This window comes from Polypterus senegalus, chromosome 6, assembly GCF_016835505.1.
Source record: "Polypterus senegalus isolate Bchr_013 chromosome 6, ASM1683550v1, whole genome shotgun sequence".
Lineage (NCBI taxonomy): Eukaryota > Metazoa > Chordata > Cladistia > Polypteriformes > Polypteridae > Polypterus > Polypterus senegalus.
The window spans coordinates 170,025,999-170,049,576 of record NC_053159.1 but is presented as its reverse complement, the minus strand read 5'-3'; the positions used below and the strand labels follow the sequence as shown (position 1 = coordinate 170,049,576).

At 37.9% G+C, this 23,578-nt stretch overlaps 1 protein-coding gene across 7 annotated transcripts in view; it reads right to left on the bottom strand.

The window, feature by feature from the left end:
• The window catches only part of scn1laa (sodium channel, voltage-gated, type I-like, alpha), a 286,959-nt gene that overhangs the window by 71,033 nt on the left and 192,348 nt on the right, over window positions 1-23,578 (bottom strand). For all 7 annotated transcript variants that reach the window (XM_039757524.1, XM_039757526.1, XM_039757520.1 and 4 more), the window contains exon 18: window positions 6,762-6,882. In XM_039757524.1, the coding sequence (XP_039613458.1) occupies window positions 6,762-6,882 (121 nt within the window). The remainder of the gene's footprint in view (window positions 1-6,761; window positions 6,883-23,578) is intronic.

Here is a 23,578-nt window from a genome sequence, read left to right as displayed (position 1 = left end):
ACTCGTCTTTGCAGGAAAGTGGCTGGCATGTATAAAAGTTCTGTTTTTAGAGGTGGTTGAGGCAGTGTGGAAGATCCCAGGGGGCAGCATGGTATTAACGAGTCTGACAGCTTGGGGTAAAAACTTTACTGCAGCCTGGCAGATCTGCTCTGATGCTGCAGTATCTTCTCTTGGATGGCAGAAGTGTGAAAAGTTCATGTGAGGGGTGTAAGGGGTCCTGCACAATGCTGCAGGCCTTGCGGACACTGCGTTTGTAAAATATGTCCTGTAGTGAAGGGAGAGGCACCCCAATAATGTTCTCTACTGTCTTCACTATCCTTTGCAGGCGCTTGCGGTCGGATATGTTGCAGTTGCCATACCAGACAGTGATGCAGCTGGTCAGAACACTCTCAATGGTGCCTCTGTAGAACATGGTGAGGATGGAAGGGGGAAGACTTGCTCACTTCAGCCACCTCACGAAGGGTAGTCGCAGCTGGGCTTTCTTGATTAGTGATGAGGTGTTATGCGTCCACGTAAGTTCCTCAGTTATGTGCACACCAAAGAACTTTGTACTCCTAACAGTCTCCACATCTAAACCGTTGATGCTGAGTGGGATGTGGGCAGGATGTGATTTTCTCAAGTCCATGATTATCTCTTTTGTCTTGTCGACATTAAGAGATAGATTGTTGTGATAGATTGTTGTCTTCACACCATGCGGACAGCTGTTCTAACTCATCTCTGTATGCTGTTTCATCATATCAGTTCCAGCACTGTCGTATCATCCGCAAACTTGATAATGTGGTTGGTGTTGTATGTGGCTGTGCAGTCGTGAGTCAGCACAGGAACAGCAGTGAACTAAGCATGCAGCCCTGCGGCGCTCCAGTGCTATGTGTGATGTTGCTGGAGGTGTTGCAGCCTATCCGAACTGACTCGGGCCTCTCTGTCAAGAAGTCCAGGATCCAATTGCAGAGGGTGATGTTCAAGCCCAACCTGCTCAGTTTTAAATATGGCCTAAATCAGTGTTTCTTAAACATTTTTTTCCCATGACCTAATCTTGCCATTCTTTGTGTCTTTGAGACCCAGTCCATGATGACTGTCAGATTAGGAGGGTGTCTCCCTTGGAGAATCTCCACTGACAGTCATAGTTCCTCCTTGGTAATGCAATGAAATGCTGCTAACAGTCATAGCGGGGGTTTAGGGAGTTGAATATTCGCTCCCTTGGAGAATCACCTTCGACAGTCAGAGCAAATCAATGTCAATTACTTATACTGCCTGCAGCCGCCCATCACTAGACACTCCGCAAACCCTTTATCACTGCATACAATGTCACGACACAAAAGACGGCAACCATTTAGGAATATTTTAAGAACCTCTGGCCTAAGTTTTTAAACTCTGTCCTGGCCCCACTCACGCAGCCATTATTAAACAAGGGCTTCCAAAATTTGTGTACAGTCTGATTGCGTAGGATAAAAAGGAAGCGACTCCCTGAATTATAGACATAGAGAGAGAGAGACGTTGAGAAGTAATTCAAATGTTAAAGAAGATGACTGTGAACAAGAACACACCAACTGTCTGATGACAGTTCACTCACTTGTAATATGAAATACAAAGAAACCTGGCCTGCTCATTAACCCTTTACCTTTTTTTCAGTTGCACTACGTATATGCAAATGTGTTCTTAACATTATAATAACGTTAAGATAATAATAATAAATAAATAGCAATGTAACTGGTTGAATAACCCAATTTAAAAAAAAAATCTAATTTAATTCAGTAGCAAAATTTTATAGTCTAAGATAAAGCAAACTTTTGATTTTATTCAGTTTTGAAGTAAAATTCTATAAATAGGCTACTTATGTGACAGTTATCTGGCATTTACAATGAACATCAAATCAATCGAAGTATCAAGCCTGGTATGTTGAAAAGCAACTCAGGCATCAGGAGATGGATAGGGAACTTGCATTCGATTACATGGCTTCACATATACAGAAATACAAATTAATATCCTTTTTACTTTCTCTTTAAACTAAGGGGCTTCGCTCCCTGCTTGTTTCGCTCGTCAACCCCCCGTGGCCTGTGCTATGCGCCGGCCACTTTGCATCTCTGCCGCTTGCATATGTGGATTTCACTTTCACCAAACAAAGAAATCTTAATTCTCGCGAATACGCCTCTTCATTGGGAAGAAACACTACTTTTCCCTGATGGCAACACAAATTAGATGATCTACAAATAATATATTCAATCTCTTTTCGCTGTTCCGTTATTTCACCGAGTAATAATTTCCGTTTGTTTGCGGTAATGCATTTCTTTTACTATCATTTTTTTAAGACTTTTAAATTTTCGTACTTCCATTATCTCTAACCTGCTCTGCATGTGTATCACGCCAATGTTTTTGAATTCTTTACGATGTTCTACTTTGTCATCTACTCTTTCTTTTATTTCCAACCCCGGGCTTAAATCTCTTGGCATAAAGACTTGTCTTGCGGGACGTGAAAATATCTCTGAAAAAGTCACATCTCGTCCCAGGCTAAAAAGTCTTGTCTCAGGATTTTTTATAATAATAGAGAGATATGACAGGAGAAAGCGTTACTGTTGAAAATTTGACTAATTTCATTGGGGGTTATGGCTTTAGACCACAAACAGCAGGTCTGTCCATCCATTTGTACAGTATATATCTGTCACATGCATAACCTCCTGATTTGATTGAATTTGTTACTCTTTATTATAACCTTAAAATACTAGAACTCTAATGATTTTGAACAGAAGTTCAAAAGACAGTAATTCCTCGCCAAACCAGGGGATGGCAGAGTGCACTAAACCTTGCTCTTTTTCAATGAAAGACTGATCACGTGAAATTATGTTTGGGTTAGATGATGCCATTTCTGGTTCCGGGCCATAGACCTCACTTCCGGTTACCGCCCCGAGGATGTCACTTCCGATTCATGTCTGATGACGTCATTTCCCGTTCCTCACTATAAATCCACCATGTTTGCCTATTTGCTTTGTTCTTGTTCTGGACTGAGATCTGTATCATTGAACCTAAACTTTCACTTTGTCAGCCAAATTCAAGTATATAGGCGGCTGTCCCCAAACCTCTTTCCGTGTTGTGTGGAACTTATTACAATATTTCAACATTTCTGATTTTTTTTACCTGAAATAAATGTGAAGTTTTCTTTTTGAAAAGAACAAAATATAGAAAAATTCTAGTAAATGTTTTGTATTTTTTGGTCATAGCATTTTTATAAAATCTTTACAAATATTTCTGGTCTGAAGTCATTTACTTTACTAGTAATTTGTGAATCTTTTTCTGGGAAATCACTACAAATAGAAGTGGTTGGAAATGCATTTTATTTGGAACAAGCTTTGCTACCTGCCAGAGACACAAGACACATTTTAAAATATTTGATATCTCTTGCCTTACGTGTTCATGACACGCCTTTCTTCTGGTATTCTGGTGTGTCTCAGCCTCTCTACCTGGGTCTTCCTTTCTCGTTCGTGCTCCCATAACGCCTGCTTCTCAGAGTCTGTCATTGTAAGGCTCCTTGCTCGCCTCCTGTTCCCTGGTAGATGGACCCCCCGTTACCCACTGTGAAAACATTATTGGTATTCTTGCGATTATTTCCAATGTTTGAAGGCAACTCTCAGCAATCCTCATGCGACTTTCCTCGATATCCACATCAACCTCTTCTGCCTGGCACTTCCCATTTCAACCAAAGCCAAACTGACCATTCAGATTGCTTAGAGTGACTGGACACACACATACAGAGACCACAGCATTTTATTATATGTAGATAAGTCATTACATCACCAGTAAAAAAACCTAACAAGTTTATTCCACTATATTCCATATTCTCCCACACTCGATAGATGTTTATGCCATAATAATTTCTGTCAGGTGAGCACTGACTGAGCATGAAATATACAGTAAATGTTTGCCAACAGGAGTCACCAGAGTACGGTATAGTTAGTGGAAGCCATCCAATCACATCAGTGCATCTTGATACTGCTGTTAAAATGAGACAGCATACATGTATGTGATCGGAATTATCTGTAGTACAGAACCTAAACTTTGACCATTGTGGCTTTCGATCCAAGTCTTTTAGTACAAGTCCAAGGGATTTTGATTAGAAGCCATTCTTATTAGCTTTACTTTTCATAAGTGGCTGACAGAAAGCCAGAGCACCGCACACAAAATAAAAAGCTCACCCCACTAGATAATATTTCCACGGAGACATGCATTTTTAAGGACAGCCTTAAAGACAAGGTAAGATACCATTTTAATACAAATCTTTTTGTACCTTGTATATATATATATATAAACATTTTTAGATTTCACCCATGTAATCATCAGTCTAAATGTACTAGTTCCCTTACCTATGGGCTTCAGATTTAGACAGAAAAGAAAACAGTGGCTCTCTGCAGTCCTTAACTGCTCACCAGGCAAAGTGTGCCTGTGCAGTGGAGAGAAGCGGAAAAATGCCTGCAGCTACGCGACTCTCTGCTTACGATGCATGTGAATTCAAATAGAAGTACTAGGGCAGAAAGATAATGAGGGCTGCAGAAAGACCAAAGTATTACACTGGCTAAATGTCAAAACCTGATATTTCAGATTGCATGATTTTAAATAAGTGTAAGGAAGGCAGTGGATTTCCAGCTATGTAGCAAATAAAATGATTTTTTCAGACAGCTAAATAACAAATAGCCTGTAAGCGTGTAAAGCAGAGTTTCATCAAAGCATACTGGATATGGCATTCTGCATGACAGTCAGACTACAACTGAATCACAACTGTGTTTTTTAACAAAATTAAATATTAATCAGGTCTATGAATAATACAGAATAATGATAAAGAAACATTTTACATATACAGTCACAAAGAAAAATCCGCTCATCTCTCCATTTTTGCAGGCCAGAAGAAAATGGAGTCTGCCCGGCCACAGCTGGTAGAAGGAAGGAACTTTGTCTGAACAGACTGGACACTCATTAGAACAGAATCTGGATGAGAAAAGGCCATCCAGCTCAACAACTCACCGTTCCTATTTAATTCATCTGAAAAGACATCAAGTTGAGTTTTGAAAGTCCTTAAAATTTTCCCGTCTGCCATGCTGCTTGATAGCTTATTCCACATGTCTGTGGTTCTCTGTATAAAGAAATACTCCTAATGTTTTTGTGAAATTTCCCCTAAACAAGTTTCCAACTGTGTCCCCGTGTTCTTGATGAACTCATTTTAAAGTCACCGTCTCGATCCACTGGACTAATTCCCTTCATAATTTTAAACACTTCAGTCAGGTCTCCTCTTAATCTTCCTTTGTTTAAACTCTAAAGGCTCAGCTCTTTGAATCTTTCCTCATAACTCACCCTCTATAGCCCTGGAATCAGCCTAGTCGCTCTTTTCTGGACCTTTTCTAGTGCTGCTATGTCCTTTTTGTAGCCTGGAGACTAAAACTGCACACAGGACTCCAGATGAGGCCGCACCAGTGTGTTATAAAGCTTGAGTTAAACCTCCTGTGACTTGTACTCCACACATCAAGGCGCTATATAACCTGACATTCTGTCAGCCTTCTTAATGGTTCCTGAACACTGTCTGGCAGTTGATAGTGCAGAGTCCACTACGACTCATAAATCCTTCTCATAAAGTGTATTTTTTTTACTTTGTATGTGTAATACTTTACATTTATTGACATTAAATTTCATCTGCTACAAATATGCCCAAGCCTGTTGTCACACGTGTGCACACAGGTGACAGTCTGAGGGTTCGGATAATTGTAATCTTCCCTTGGAAGCCAGAGGTTGCTGTCGACTAATGCCTTTTCTCTTCCCCTCTCTGCAAACCGGAAGATTGACAACCATGACACCCCTGACATCACGTCCAGTTTCTGACTGCCTGGGCCACACTTTTCCTGCCCAGGATCTTTATCACTGGAAGCAACACCTTATAGCAACACCATCTTAATCAGTACTTTGGAGACCTGCATTCACAACGTTTCTTCTCTTTTCTAGCACACTATACCGACGCGTTTTATTTTCAATATACAGGAGTTAGCCCTCGTGGTACTCCAAAGATTTATAATATCCTTTTGTCTCTTTGTTACACTGTATTCATTTCAAGTCCTTCAACAAAATCTAGATAATCTGCCAATCCAAATATCTTGGTATCATCTGTAAATTTAACTAGCTTGTTATTTATATTCCTGTCCAAATCATTTATATACGTTATGGGTATAAGCTTGAAAATTGGATAAACCTAGCATTACCCAAGTAAAGCTTTTATTATCCAGCAGACCTAAGTAAAGCTGGAATAACATTTGAGTTTCTAACTTTACCTGGGTACTCTTTTTGGATAATGTGACCTTTACCCAGGTGATGCTAGGTTTATCCAATTTCTGGATATATTAAAAATAGCAGCATCTGAATATTAAAAATAGTACGCTTAGATTTACAGATCATTGTCATTGGTACAGTTATTCATTCACATTATTGCATTTCTTTGGATTATGTAAGGCAGCTTACATTAACATGGGGAGCCCATTTCGAATCTACACAGAAAACAACCTGGCCAAAAATTACACTGGTCAGAGTCTAAATTCTGTGAGAGCAGCAAAGTATCTGCTGCAGGAAACAGAACCATACAATGTCTTAAAAGAAATGTTCACTGTCATGGTATAATTCAACAATGTACACTGTCACTGTGAAAACTACACACGATCAAAATGATTTAGGGTTCATAGTCAAGTTCCTTTTCACTGTTGCTTTCTGATGTGCTTTTTCGGTCGTCTCTTACCCACCTTCAGTGAAGCAAGCTTCTGGATCAAGAGACTCCTCTGGCTCAATTTCAACTGGCTCTCCTTCCCCTGGAGATCTGATGTCGACGGTGCTCCCTTCAGAGGAACTGGTCTGATCGAGTTTCTGCAAGAACAATCCCATATTACTCAAGTTTATACACCAAGGATTGGCTACTGCTGTTTAGCACTGCAGTCATCTGCCTTAATTCCGCGCATAATTAATTTGCTCAAACCATTTGCGCTTGACTATTTGGTTAACCAAGTAATGCAAGGCGTCTTTGCTAATAGGTAAGCTCACAGGACTGGGTTTTAGAGCTTCACCTCAGATGGGCGGATAAAGTAATGGTGTATATTTTTAAAATCTCTGAGCCCATAATTTGTCAAGCCCAAACCATATACATCCAGTGCCAAAACATTTTGGGCAAGGTGTTGCGTGTGCCACAAATTCATTTAACCCAAATGTACCCTGTGTTGCTGTCACACTGTCCATTTCCTCCAGTCCTATGATCTTAGCCAAAGAAAGATGCATCCAGTACGTCTTTTCATGTCGTTGCAGGTGAGCCTGCCCATTTCCTAATAATTTATATTAACCAAAACAATGATCTGCATTGATCATATAAACATGCTGTTTTACCTGCTCTCATCTTCGTTGACATGAAAACACACTTTTTTTTTTTTTTTTCATTCGCTGTTTTTGGAAGCAGAACCAAAGCTGCATTCAAGTCTTTTAAAGGTTAACGTTGCACATTAGCTTTACAGCATCAACCATTACTGTATACTTAGTTTGAAGTCACAAGGTGAGCAAATCTACTTTTTTTTCTTGTTTTCTACAAACAGAATAAATATCAAAATTGGACAAAATTTGCAATGATTCCAGGAAGTGGATTCACTATTCAAAAATACGTTAAATTTATCAAATACATTGAAAAAATAAGTGGTGATATCCTTGCATACAGTGCTATCATTTCTGACCGTGAATGAACTGAGCTGTGTTTCCATTTAAATAAATCAAACTCAGTAAAGATATCATTGTGTACCACTAAAAGGTAATGATGCAGTCATTACTTTTTCTTATTATTATTACTAGTCATTAATCTAATAATATTTCCACAAAGTATAGCAGTAATGGCTCCTGTAAAGTCCCACTAATGTAGTTTCGGGAATGATGTAAGCATGCCATGTAAAGCAGATTGGATTGACCGTATAAAATATTACAATTTCAAATGCAGTGTCCTATTACAAAGATGCACTTTCAACATCTCTAATGAACAGTCGATTTTTGCCAGCCTACATTAGTCAGTCATTCATCTCTAAATGAAAACTGTACTTTTGGATTGTATATGCAGATATCCAGCATATACCTGGTACGGATTTTCCAAAATCCCATCTCTGGATATTAACCTGCATTTGTGTATTATTGTAAAAAAAAATAAATAAAAGAAAAAGATATAAATATAATATGCTTATTTTGATTAACAGGCTTTGTGAACTGAAAGGAAATGATCTCTCTGGTGATTCAAATTAAAGGAGATGCAGACTTTTAAACTGTATTTTGCAACAGCAAAGTATATTACATTAGTTATTTACAATATGCAAGCTTTCGAGGCAACTCGGGCCCCTTCTTCAGGCAAGAAGAAGGGGCTTGAGATACCTCAAAAGCTTGCATAATGCAGTCTTTTTAGTTAGTCAATAAAAGGTGTCATTTTGCTTGACTTCTCACCCCATCATAATGGCTAACACGGTACAACACCCTAGTACTACTAGTTAGGCACAAAAAGGCAAACATTCAAATAATTCATGAACATTTCAGATCCCCATATAATTGTAAAGTCTATGAACAAATGAAGATGAAGAACAAGGCTCAGTTTAAATTAACTGCGAAAGGTGTATATATACACACACACAGACAAGCAGTGTAAGCCTGTGCTGTAAAAAGCCAGGGGTCCTAGAAACTATAAAAAATTGAAATGTGGAGATGATGGAACTACTCTGGGCATCTCTCTCCTAGGAGGTTTTGTTTTGCCAACATGCTTGCATCGCTTGTGCATTAGCAGCTAGGCGACTTTGTCTTTCTTCAGAGGTTTCGTTTTGCCGACGCACTCGCCTCACTTGTGTTATTAGCAGCTATGCAAGTTTTCTGTTTCCTCGGAGGCGGAGCCCTTACCCTGACTCCACCGTAGACGTTTATATATAAGATATATACATATTTACTTATCCAAGGCGACTTACAACATTTAGGATACAATTGGTAAAAACGGTAAAAAAAAAAAAAAAAACGGTAGTGGACAGGAAAGATGTGGCAATGTTCAAGCAAAATGTCTAAAAAATAAAAATGGCAAAAATAACAGGCGAAAAATAAATAAAAAGAAAAACAACTACATATTGCGTCTCACCAAGTCAAAGTGGTTTGTGAAAGTGAAATTTTTGCTTAACTGTGTTGGAATACACCTACACAACCACAGATGGATGCACAGTATATGTTGCTGTCTAGGGTTAGGCTTAGGGAAGGGCAAACAGTCATACACATGTAGCTAGTCAGAGGAATTGAGTTAATTATATTTTTGTTGAGGTGGACAGCAGTTTCCAATCTGTGTGTCTGTCTGTGTGTCCATCCAGCTATGTCTCTGTCATTCCAAAAGATGGTGCATCACAAACATTTTTAGTAATAAAATGCATTGCATTCCTCATTCCAACAGATGGCATATCACAGACATTAACATTGCGTTTACGAATCTCATACCAACTGGAATATGACAGAGACATACTGGACGCATTGAATGGTGCACTGCAAACTTTAACGCTGAGATCTACATCGATTACTTAGATTTCAATCTGCCTTAGATGGATAGTACAGGTAATTGTATATACTGTTATATACACATATACATACTCAAAACTATATATATGATAATTAAACTTCTTTGTGTGTTTGCAGTATCTTTATTTTTATATACCTGTATTGAGAAAATGATTAAATAATTATAAGTGATAATTTAGTACTGTGGGTCACTTGTAAGATGTACGGTCTTGTGCAAGTCTAGGCTTATAATGGGTGACTGTATCACATGTATTCAGTTTGCTAACAAATTAAGGTTATAAACGAACATAATGGGATCATTCTTCTTCCATTTGACTCTGTCCATTGTACATAATTGAATGCTTTTCCCACATAAAATGTCACAACCGCCTGTAAACTTCCTCATGTTTAAAGGTACAGAAGCTAAGGTTCTGAGAAGGAGGTTTGGGTGGTGTAAGAGCTGAGTGTGTTAAGCGGTAATTTAATGGGAACAGACGAGCCACCATGCTGTTTAATGAAGGACTGACCCACCGTGTAGTGAGGCCTAGAGAGGCCTTGGTGTTATTGGTTTACAATGAGTACCTACTGCAGGCCGCTCTCCTCCTTGACTTTAACCTAAGACCTCACACATCCCAGTCCTCATTTCAAGTAGAAAAATGAGTGGTCTAGCGGTTTCCATTAAAGAAACATTTTGGAACACTCTTTTGGTGCAAATGGTGACATCACTGCACTATTCAACATAACTGGTTCATGCCATCCTTAGAGAAGATCAGTTCTAACATTAAATCAACGGACTGTGGAGAAGCTGGGAATCACAGAATTACAAGTGACGCAGCAAACATTCAGTGGCCACTTAACACAAACAGTCTGGTTCTGCAAATAGCCAATCACGCAGGTACAGTCAAATGTGCTTTGTCAAAATGAAATATTAGCTTAAGTGTGTTAGAATATGCCTACATGGCTGCAGATGGATGCACAGCTCACGTTGCTTTCAAGGGTTAGCGTTAGGGTTCGGAAAGGGCAAGCACAGTCATGCAGATGTAGCTAGTCAGATTCAGTTTGATTGGAAACTGCTGTCCACTTTAATAATAAGGATAAGCATCTGTGTGTCTGTCTGTATGTCCGTCCAGTTCCTATGTCTCTGCCATGTAAGAAGAGGAAGATGAGGGTGTAGTGAATACGTAATCATCCAAACAGAACAGCTGAAAACAGGACAACCGTCCAGTCTGACTAATCTCTATTTTTGCTAAAACATACAGGTCACAATTTGGATATCCTTGCTCGTGTCAATGGTAGTGTATTGGTGTGGAGAATAACTTCTCAGCACACATTCGACTTCTTAATACAAATAAGGGGAGTCATTTGAAAGCCTCATCTTTTCCAGTAATTACTTCTAAGCATGTGTATCCCTTATGTCCACAGTCTACTTTTATAGAAAGTGATCATTTCTGCCGGGTGATGCACCATGTCACAATAAAATGCACCATCGTAAGCTGCTTGCAGTGACTCACAGCAATGGCCTGCACAGCACCAAGATCTAAACTCAGTAAACCCATTTTGGGTTTAGCGAAATGAGAGATTTAAAGCATGTCCAGAAAATATTGATACAAAGTGTAATAGGTATGAGTCAACATACTCAAAATCTTTAAGAAATGATTCCAGCACCTTGTTTTAATGTATGCCTTGAACAACTCTGGCTGTTCTGGAGACAAAAGGGGGTCTTCCCCAGTATTTGTCAAGTCAGACCCCTGAACCATTGAGTGTTTATCTCTAGCATGCTAATCCAACATTTTTTAAATTCTTAATATTTCAGAGTTGAATTTGCTAACTACAATTTTTCACCTTCAAATTTTACAATAGAATCGACATAAAACTTTGGATTTATTTTAAGACTATTATAAAAGAGTGATCAAGACGGATTTAAGCAAATCTTTCTTATCGATAATGTATTCATGGGAAAATCCCTAATTTACAGTAATGGTTAGATCCTGAATAGTATAAAGTATGTCAAATTAATCCAGTTATAAGACTTGCCATTCTAGAGAGTAATAGAATCACTTAAAAAAGAAGATGAAAAGTATTTTAAAGTTGAAAACTACAAGCTGTCATTCTGAAGCCTGTTTTGGTGCAATCAATTGGCAAGAAGCAATCAGAAAAATATGTCAGTATTGTGCTTGAGAATAGACGTGGAAATGCAGAATACACAGCAGTAGTTGGTAAGAGTTTAGGTTTTGTATTATTCCATAATATCATATCAAATTCTACGCAATAAATAAGATTACACAAAAGCCATAAAACCTGCATGCTGCAGCCCACTGAGAATGGCATGGGTGTATGAGATTGCAATTAATTACAGAAAGAAGGTGAGAAGAGCAAAATAAAAAATCTTGGGTTTAAAGACCTCCAATTAGGAAGTGGCCATACAAGAGTGACCCAGCATATTCCTGAAAGAAGAAAGCAGTGGAGAGTCTTAATTGCTGCTTTAAACATCCTTACATGCATTAGTGAGGTTAACAGAAGACAATTATTTCTCACTGAAAACAGGCGGCCTTTGAACTCGATGTAATGCAAGTAAGCCGAGGACAAGGCACTTCAGCACCAAGGAGCGTTATTGGTTTTCTTACCTAATGAGCCATACATAACGAAAGTGCGCTACAAAAGCACGGGGACACAATTAGAGGGCATTCTGATGTATTGTAAGGGACATTTAGTCTTCCACCCAGGGCAGTGTCTATTCTGTCAGCCCTGCCTTGCAAGATTTACTCACTTTTCATTTTCTCTTGTGTTTATATTGTCCCTTAATGTTTCTTCATAACTGAAGGGTGCATGTGAAGATGGAATTTGAATGGCCTTTGCTCATATATAATTGTTTTTACATGCAATGCAAATGTAGCTTCTAATGATAGCTGACTCATATTATTGTAGGAGATCTGCAGTTAGTTGAATATTTGCCTTTTGACCTTTTTGTATGCATTTCACATCCCAATAAACTGGAGAAAATTTGTTCATCAACTTTGTTATAGACTTCCATTGCACTCCATTTACTGAAAAATGTTTGAAGCTCACAATAACTTTCTTTATTTTGGCTTACTGTCCATCTCCATTTCTGTAGTTCTCTAATAATACCTAAATATGATATACAGAGGACTAAAGTATAATAAGGAGGGTTTCAAAGGACCTTGGCTTTTTTTAGGTGGTTGGTATTCGTCATTATTATTTCTTTATTTCTATTCTAGTAAGTGACACACAAAATCTTAAAATTTGTCATGTTTGTCTTGGATATTCATGGTGAACAAAACTATTGTTTGGCTTGTTGACCATGCAGGGCTGGATTAAGACTTTTAGAGGCCCTAAGCACTTAAAAGATTTTGGTGCCCCCACATATATGAGCTGCACAGCCGACATAGCCAAGAAAAGGATGATCCTGTGAGCCTCGGTGGCCCTTGAGGCAGTTAACAGATTCAAATGTTATTGTATTCCCAAGAGAAATATACATATCATTAACCATTATTACTACTATTTTATTATTATTTTCTATGTATGTAATTTTTTTTTATTTAATGTGGGAGTCCCACGCATGTACAAAGAAGAACCTGGTTCTTCTCAGAGCACCGTGATTATAGAAAATGGAAATATCAGTTTTGTTCTGGAATGATAGGTCCATCCACATCAATACATTTTCTTACATGTTTAAGAGTTATTATTAATGTATGGTGTGTGCTTTTTTGAAATTTAAGCACTTGTGCTTTTTGCCAATCTACCTAGTACAGTGTCACACAAAAATCAACTGAATCTACTTTTGCTGTATGATCAGGTGTTCTGTATTAACCATTGGCCCCCCTCAGTATTTCACTGCCCAAGTAGTCATGGTGGAAATAAAGGACTTGTGGGCCTTCGGTCAGTGATTACCTATGATTGTGTCTCTCAGACAAATCCCATCAAAATGGATAGAGACTTGCATGAGATGTGGCAGATTTTTCTTTAAAACACAAATGCTGAAATACACCTGAGAGTAACTTCTATCGTCTGCTGATCTGAAGTGCCAGAGCAGCATTCTGCCTTTGCTTGTACCATTGTGTGCAATGTATTTTCGAGAATTTGGAAAGATAATTTCCGCTTTATGTCACATAACATTTTACTCTGTATTGTACACTGTGAACAGCATCTCTTTTACAGAATGTAGCACCACTGCTATTTCATTGCAGTTGCACCATTTCAAATATTTCCATTTGTATACTGGCTTCTAGAGATATTCAGTGCTTGAAGTGGAAGCAAACTACTGGGGGTACTGTTTCTACAATTTTAAAAGGCTGGGGGGCCCTCATAAAGCTTTAAAAACTGGAATATGTCAACACTCCCCCTTCAGTGAAGCTTCAGGCCCCAGGATACATCTACATTCAAATAAGGATTTATGAAGATTCTCAAGTACGTTATGTTGAAATTGAAAGAAGTGCCAGTTCTGCGTACAGGTGCACACCAGCCCACTGGGCGTATTAAATAACATATAGTACATTAAAGGCAAAACGAGAATATCTATCTATCTGATGTTAGTGGTTTATAGAGATTTCCAGTCCTGTAGAGTGCTATTAATTGATGATATTTAAACTTGCAGTTTGTTGTGCTTTATCAGTCCAGAAACAGAACTGAGATAAAACCTTAGGTAATTTGTGGTATCCTATCACGGGTCATATTACTGTATGACTGCATATGCTACCCTTTATCAGCTTGAGGGGTGGGGAGAAATGGAAATGTAGTTATTTTTAATCCTTGCATTAGAAATTTGCCATCTTTTGCATACCCTAACTTACTCTCCAGACAGTTTTATTGGGGTCAGAATGCAAGGTCAGCTATTTATGCAGCGCCCCTGGAGCAATTGCAGGTTAAGGGCCTTGCTCAATGGCCCGGTGGAGTATCATGCCTTCTGTCACTTGTGTCAGCCTTCGAGTTACCAGCCCAAATCCTTTAGCCAGAGAGCCATCACTCCTACCCTCCAGTATGGGTGGTCACTTCAGTGTCATCATCACATTCTGACTACACTCCAGTATTATTTCAATCATGTTTCCTGGAGCTATCTTAAAAGCTGCATCAACTACTGATATTTGCAGCAAAAATGTATTAAATAAGAAGCTCATGTCTGCCTTTAACTATATTTGTGTTGAATTTAATGGATAACACAATATGTGACATAGCATTGAAAAGATACTTTAACTTATCTGTTGATGGTGACAAGTAGATTAGTTATTTTCATAGGAAAAAAATGTCAATACTAAATGATTTCACTTCCACTCTGCTTTTTCCTAGTAAGAGATGAAGAGGTGGCACGCTGAACTGGAGAGACAAGGCCAGCCTATCCTAAGACATTTCCAAACGTTTTGTGCTTGGCGATGTATTTTTTTTGTGCCATGATGGGTTTTGCTCTTTAGTGTTTAGTTGTAAATATACATAGTCCTAAAGGTATCTTGAAAGCCACAACAACTACTGGTATTTGCTGCAGCAAATATATTAAATAAGAATTCAGGAGGATCCAGGATTAGGCAAGTGAAGCAAACCCTTTCAGGCGCAGTTTTACTTTTAATATAAAAGTCCGGTCCTGTTAGCGATTCTAACACTGCATGTTTTTTATTGTTTCCCTGCTGCTGTTAAAACCAAGATGTTCTGAAGTTTGTTATTATTTGTGCTTCTTTTGTTTTTAATTACATTTGCCTGTTATTGTTTAAATTTTATTATTCAGAAAATTATTAATAAATGTTATGTAAGTCTGTGCACTAACATATATGAGAGGGTTTATTTTTGAGAAAAGAATTAAACCACTGTATAAGTAAAACTGAAATAAATTATTATATATATATATACACATACACACACACAGGGTGTCCATAAAATCCGTGTGCAACTTAAAACAGTTTTAACTTTGCATGTACATGTGATAGAAAGAATTCATAAAACGGGTTAGAAAGCTTGATGTATCTATTTTTGCCGTATTTGGGGAACTGAAAATCCACGAGTCTGTTTAACTTTGGGAGAATCTCTTTCATGTTCATGTGTGGTATGCTTTAGGAAAAAATCGAGTCATAGGGCCATTCTTTTTTGAAAGGCGTGTTGTTAATGGTGATAGCTATTTAGAAATGCTGCAAAATTACTTTATTCCTCAACTTAAACAGTTAGGACTGATAGAGAATACAGTGTTTAACTTTCAACAAGATGGTGCTCCTTGTCACTTTGCTCTGCATGTTAGACAGTTTCTACATGAGAAATTCCCTAACAGGTGGATTAGAAGAGGTGGACCATTTTCTTGGCCTCCACATTCGCCAGATTTGACTCCATTTGATTTCTTTTTATTGGGAAATGTGAAAACTAATGTTTATTCAACCAAACCTCCATCTTCAGAAGACAAGCGAGGATAACTGATGTGATTGCTGGTATTACTGAAAATCAGCTTGAAAATGTTTTCCGAGAACTAAAGAATCCTATTACCCTTTGTATTAGTAATGATGGTGGACATGTTGAAAATTAACAAGAACAGTAAAAAATATAAGTGTTTCTTCTTTCTAATCCTTTTTACAGATTTGTTCTATCACATATATTTACAAAGCTACAACTATTTTAAATTGCACACAGACATTATGGACACCCTGCATATATTTTTTAAAATTATAATATATATATATATATACTGTATTTATATATATATACGTTACAGCCAAAACCCGAAGTTCGGCCAGTTCCCGAATTGGCCAGCCATTTTGCATTTTGTCCGAGAGGTGTGGCCAAAGTCCAAATTATTAGAAATGACCAGAGTATATGCTACTTTGGCCGGCCATTTTGCAAAGTGGCGAGAAATCCCTGGCTAAAATTCGATGTGCTGATGTAAGACTGTCCGCTCAAGGTGCGAAGATGCTTAAAAATTCAGATGCAGATTCAGAAATGAGTTTTCCATTCTGCCCGAGAAACTGCTCACGCTGGAGTCAGTAGGCACAGAAGAAAAATCACTACGAACCGTCATGTCTTCCCAATCACTGACTGGCGGCCAAGGCTACACTCGATGTAATTGTACTACTAAGTGCGCAACAAATCGCTGCTCATGCCTTTTTTCTTCTGGTTTTGGCCGATAGCCCCATGTCATTTTGCAAACTGGCTGGCCAAATCCTGAAATCAAGGAAAAGATCAGACATTGGCTGGTCATTTTACAGCGACATTGGCCATTTCCCGATTTGGCCGGACACCTCCTGCTTTGGCTGATTTCAGGATTTGGCCGTAACATATACACATATTTGTTTTTTGCAATGTTAAACTAAATTAAATTCAAAATCATTATTTCCTTATCTTGAATGATCTTCAGGTAACTACTTTAAAACACTACACTATTTTTTAATTACTGATTTAAAACACCCAACACCATTTGTGTAAATTTATACTCTTTGCATTAAACCTGAGCTGTATGTTGACCATACTGCATTAATCAGAAGAAGTACCGATTGTAAAACAGAACAAATTAATCTGCTTTCATCATTCCATTTCCAAAAGCATTTGAAATAAAATGATGTGGCGAGGATTAGGCCATGAGCCAGTCTTCAAATGCATTTTGACATACAAATGCAAAATCCATTTCCTTGCCTCAGTCGAAAATGCCAAGCTCAAACTGGCACGAGATATACTGAACAATCAAGATTCAAAAGAACAACAAAAAATGTAATTGAAAAGTCATGTTTTTCTTTTATTAGTGAAAAAGGGTGGAATTGCTCATTCATTATTTATGTCATGTTTGCGAACAAGCTAATGCTGAAAATAAAATAAAATAAAAAAAAGTCTGGGTTTCCAGCAGCAGCTCAGCTGCATAGCTATCAAACAAAAGAGGGAATTATAACATGATCAGGCATAGAGAAAGGAAGTAAGCAATCCGTTACATTTTTTTTCTCGCATCTGGCATTGGCAGTCTTTATGTTAGTGTTATATATAGCAAATTGGTCTTACAAATGTCTTCTCAATGACAACTTGGGGTGCTTCTCGATACCAGCTGTAATAATAACCAGATAGGTTAAGCTAGGAGCAATCAACATATTCATACTGAACAAACTTAGAAACGCAAAGCACATTATATATGAATTCCACACTAACCAAGAAGAAGTACCTTTGTTTGTCTTGAACCATCACCCTCTTAAAGCTGCACAGCAAGCATTAAAAAGTCCATCCAGACTACAAAACACTTGCTATTTTCAAGTACCCAGAATACCATCTTCTGCATTTTGCTTCTTCTGTATTTGTGTACAGCCTGTGCCAGCTGCCACCAAAAAATCTTGGAATACAACCCAAAATGCATCACATAATTTATATACACAATACGATTAATCTTACTGTATCTGAGAATAATAATTAGCATTTTCATATAATACATTCAAAACATTATTTATATGACTGGAGAAACACTAAAAACAAGATCAACAGCATAATATGTTATCGACAATTTGTTTTGTTTTTAGCATCATCATGCAGAGAGGGCTTCCCTCACGAAACTGGTTGAACATTTTCACTCATCGTATTACTTTTAGTATAAGATAAAATAGTTCATCCACTTCATGCCAGACATCCTGCTCAACACAGAACACTGAGTTCATATCCTGAATATAAATGTGGACAGACATCCATGTTTATGCCTTTTATGGCTGTACACTTAGAACTCCAGGGTCATGATTGACTGATTCTCCTATAATTATGAAATTAAGGCATTTTAAATGATCCCATATGGCTGTGCTACACAGAACCCAGAGAAAGGAACCACTGGGGTCACTATTATCTCCATTATATCAGGTACATCATTATATATTCAGTTCTAACTTGGGCAACTCACGACTTCACAAATAATCAAAAATGAAAGGCATAGTCTCATAGTAAATGAGATTACATATTATGATCTTAATTTAAGAGAAAATACAACAAACATTATCAAACGAGTTTAAACCTTTGTGAATAGATCACATTTAATTGGATGAAATTTAGTTACTGAGCCATCCATTTACCAAACCTGCTTACTGCATTACAGCATAACAAGGAGCTGGAGCTTGTCCTGGAAACGTTGCACACAATGTTAGACTCGGCCCCGGACTGAAGTGCATTGATATTACTGTACGTCACATGCGCATATTGACACCATTCTGAAGGGGTGTAGAATGTGGCAAGAAACCAGAGTCCTTGGTGTTATGTTTGAGACAGGATTTCAGATTATTGATGTTTTCTTTGTTCAGTTTTCATTCTTTTGCTTGTATGAATAATATTTATGGATAATTTCCTATTTTTTTTTTATTTGACTTGGTTTATGCATCACTGTTGTGTTGGTGGGACCATTTGCCCATCGCCACCAGGGACTGGCCTCAGCCCCATTCAGGTGAGGGTTTCCCACAGTTCCTGGTAGTTCAGATTGAAGGTGCTAAGGATCAGGGAGTTCTTGTGCTTGTTTTTTTGTGATTCCTGGATTTTTGAAACGGTGTTCTGTTGTTTTGGCTTCACTTTAGATTTATGATTTGAGCTTTTCTGCCTTAGATTGTTTTGTCTTTTCAGACTATTTCTTTTATTCCTTTTGTGCTCCATGGAGTTTCTTGTGTTACAGAGCTTTTTGTAAAATAAATCATTTATTTTACAAAAATTCTGCTTTTGCACTAATATCTAAATGGGGTTTGGCAGTGATCCCCAGTCGGCAATTTTAAAAATTACATGCTTTGGGAATTATATGCTTTTGTACTCACTTCTAGTTTGTAATACTTGGAGAAAGCAATCTCATGCCAACATACGCAGAACATGCAAACTCTACTCGCATTAATGTACCCCAGCTGAGGTCTAAATCCCATAAGGCAGCAGTGTCACCCATTACATCACTGAGCTGCCCTCTTATTTGAGTTTTTCTTCATTATATTTCTATTGTTTTACGAGCTCTAAAGTAAGAAGCTAAAGTAATGTTTTGAGACTTTCCTATTATGAGTGACACTGACTAGTTTGATTATCTGTTCTTGCTTGAATATGGAAACAAACTGTGATCGATTATAGCAAGAGTTTCTGTTACTATTGGCATACTATTATTTTTGCGTCCTGCAACTTTTTGCTCCACATCATTTAATACAGTGTGTGTTTTGTGTGTATTTCAGCAAGATGTTTGTGTCTTGTGAGACAGCAACTTTATAACATCCACTATGTAGGCTCACTCGGTCTTATATCCAGGCAGTCTATATGCAGGGAAAGAAAAAACTGAAAACAAATGCAAATGTAATACTGTATGGTGTCTGGCATTTTCACAATTTAGCCTGGGCTCTTCCTATTAGTTAACCTTTTTATCCTGTTTTGTTTTTTTTTCCGTTTTCTGCTCTGTAATTAGGATTTCTTCCATTACTGTCAATTGATTTCAGGCTCCAATTTCTAGATTATTTCATCCAGACACTAAGGAGCATGGCCTACAATTACTGTGTTCTGCTGAGGTCTCTAATTCCTCACCTTGGCCACCTGGACTTGAGGTTTGAACAGCCAAAAAAGCATTGCCTTGTGCCCCTTCTGGAGTGAAGCTCTTTCTTTTTTTCTTTCTCTTTCTTTCTTTCATGTGACAGTGAGGTTTCCTCTTTCTTTCTTTCTATTATATTGTGTCCTTTACACCTGTCATATAGTGACTTCTATCTATCTAGTATACAGGTATAGTGCCTTCTATCTGTCTATCAATCATATAGTGCCTTTAACATATCTATCAATGATATAGTGCCTTCTATCTATCTATCAATCATATAGTGCCTTTCACATATCTATTATATAGTGCCTTTAACATATCTATCAATGATATAGTGCCTTCTATCTATCTATTATATAGTGCCTTTCACATATCTATCAATGTTATAGTGCCTTCTATCTATCTATCAATCATATAGTGCCTTTCACATATCTATCTAGCTCACAGCCTTCCTTGTTACAAGTTTAGGTGTCTCATTTGTCTTTAATACTTGTAGTTGGCAACACACTGACACCAGTGGGCCTGCCACATTTGGTCATCCTATTTAGTCTGTGTGTCCATTCCAGCCCACTTGTCTAGTACTGCTTTGCCTTACATGTTTGTTGACGCGCTTCTATTTTTTGGTTGTATTTGATACTGCATGTGTGTCTCTTTATTGTTATAACTATAACCTGCTTCCCATCATCCACCACCTGCGATCAAAATAAAAAAAAAAACCTTCTTTCTAGATGCACAGGAAATAAAGATTTCCTGCAGCTCAGGAGGTTGCAGTTTCTGCGATATGCACAACCAGGTTTCTTTTGAGGAGCCAGAAGAATCTGGATGAGATATTGGGACAGCTTAGCTGTTAGCTAAACAAATGGGCTTGATGGACTGATTGGTCTCCTCTAGTTTGTCAAGTTTCTTATTTGATTATTTTTTAATTTAAGTATTTTTAAGACCCCTAAGCATTCCTACTTGTACTGCCTCTGGTCTTCTATGTATTTCTGGTTATACATTTCAGGTGTTTGTGCTTATCAAGGAGTTTAAGGAAGCATCTTTCTAAAAGTTCCTCATATGTCATGTCACGTTTTTATCCACTTAATCTAGACCAGTGTCGTTTGCTGGAGCCTATTCCAGCTAGCACTGGGCACAAGCCAGGAACAAACCCTACACAGGGCACCAGTCCATTGCAGAATTTCCTCATTTGTACCCTACAATTTGGAAAAAGGTTTAAATAAATGTTGATTCACAGCTCTGAAATCTTGAATTCAAAACCTGGCTTAGTCACTATCTGTGTGGAGTTTGCACTTTTCCTCCAAAGTTGTGCATGTTAGCTTTATTTGATTTTTTGGCCAGTGGACACAGGAACGTGTGCCCTGCAGCAGCTCCCCATGTAAGCTTGATTATACCCAATGCTATTAGAATGAACCTTGAATCCACACAGCTCTACCATTTTAAACAAGCTAGTTTGTTAAATGAAGGCTTCGGTTATGTCTGATATCCCTGATATTTGAAAGGTCCAAATTATTTCTCTACACATAAAATAATATTTGACACTGTGCTTGACTCAAGGATCCTAAAGGCATGGGGACAGTCACTGTGCAAAGTCTCCATGAAGCTGAAGCTACTCCAATGCTGCTAGCTAAAGGCTTCGGGTTGTATCAATACTACATTATTTTTCTGTGTTTAAATTACTGTCAGCCATTTTTTTGTTTGGGAAGTTGGGAGAAAAACTGCAGAATACTGAGAAAAATCAAGACTGACACTGAAAGAAAATGCAAATTTAATACGACGTCTAGCCTGGGATCCGCTCATTTGTCAACCTTTTTATCCTGATTTGGTTTCTCTTCTTTCTACTCTGTAATTAGAGTTTCTTTAATCTCCATTACTGTTAATTGATTTCAGGCTTCAATTTCTAGATTATTTCATCCAGAGACTAAGGAGCATGCCCTACAATTACAATGTTCTGCTGAGGTTTCTAATTCCCCACCACAGTCACCTAGAGTTCAGGATTGAATACACAGAAAAGAACCTGAGCATTGCCTTGTGCCCCTTCTAGACTGAGATTTCATTTTTGGAGTTTGGGATTTTCTTTCTTTCTTTGGTCGGGTAGTTTTAAATATAGGATCAAGTATTTAGTTTCTGCTTAGGTTATTTAGCTTTGGGGTTTTGTTTTGCACTTATGTTTTGAGAAATATTGTTTCAGATTACAGCTTCTGTTGCTGTAGAGTCCTAGTAGTTGGGGTTGTCCAGTTTTGAGAATTCTTCTTTTAGTGTTGGTTTTCCTTTGCCATTATTAATAGTTGTCACACACGCCTTAATGGCTCTGGTGGCGGTAATTCCTTGCTGATCCACAAGATGGCGCTGTTTACTAATGCCTATTCTCTTCCTCCCTCTACAGCCTGGATGATTGACAGCCGTACCACCTCTGATGTAACACTTCCCATATCTGTCCCACTGGACCCTCCTCTTCCTGTCTGGACCATACTTAACTGAAGTGTCGCCATTTTGGAGTAGTCGCTTTCAGACTCGTATGTATAAAGATGTCTTTTTACCCTTTTCAACGCATTTATTTTCAATTATATGGTGTTTACCTTTACGCTTGTCTTGTGTTTTTCATTACGTAATATTAAGAGTGTTTATGTTTAATTTCTCTATTTCTTCATCTCTTTTCTAGTTCTTTCTTAGCTCTTCTTTCAGATTTAGTTTTTTTTTTTTTTAGTCTACCATTTGATATAAGTGTTTATCAAAATGTATTTTCTTCTCTCAAAGTTTATGGATTTGTTAATTTATAATTGTTTCCCTGCTACTTTTGTTTTTAATCACAATATATTTTTTAATAGTAAATATGCATTAATTCTAGGTTGTGTTGGCTTAATTTGGGGTTAAGTGTTACGTTTCAGCCAGGGTTCCTCCCCTAGCTGGGGTCCAAATTCTTGTTTAATCTCCATTTTAGTGTTAATATTTTTGATTTACTTAGTTTCAATGTATCTATATATCTTTTGTAATGTTCTGGACTACCTGCCCATCACTGCCAGGCACTGCCCTTAGCCCTATAAATGTGAGGATTTCCCACAGTTCCTGGCAGTGCATCTGAATGCATTCATGGTGTGGTGAGTTCCTTGATTTTGTGTAGATTAGTTATTTTCATAGAAAAAAAATGTCAATACTAAATGAGTTTTACTTCCACTCTGTTTTATCCTAGTAAGTGTGGAGGTAGTAACACACTGAGCCAGAGCGACCAGCCCACCCTGTCCTCAGACATTTCCACAAGTTTTATGCTCTGTTTCTTGACTTCTCCTTGGATTCCAAATTGGGACTTTGTTAGCCTTGGACTGCCTTTTCAGGCAATTTCTCTTATTCTATGGAGCTTCATGCTATTTCGCAGCATTTCCGTTAAGAATAAATCTTTTATTGTGTAAAGATTCTACATAGTCCTCTGTGTTACTAGCCAGGGTTTTTTGATGGGATTTCCCCCACTACTGAGCAATTTCTGAACAGTCTAGGACTTACATGTTTGGGAAATCTTGAGCAGCATAACATTAAGGTTATGATCAGTCT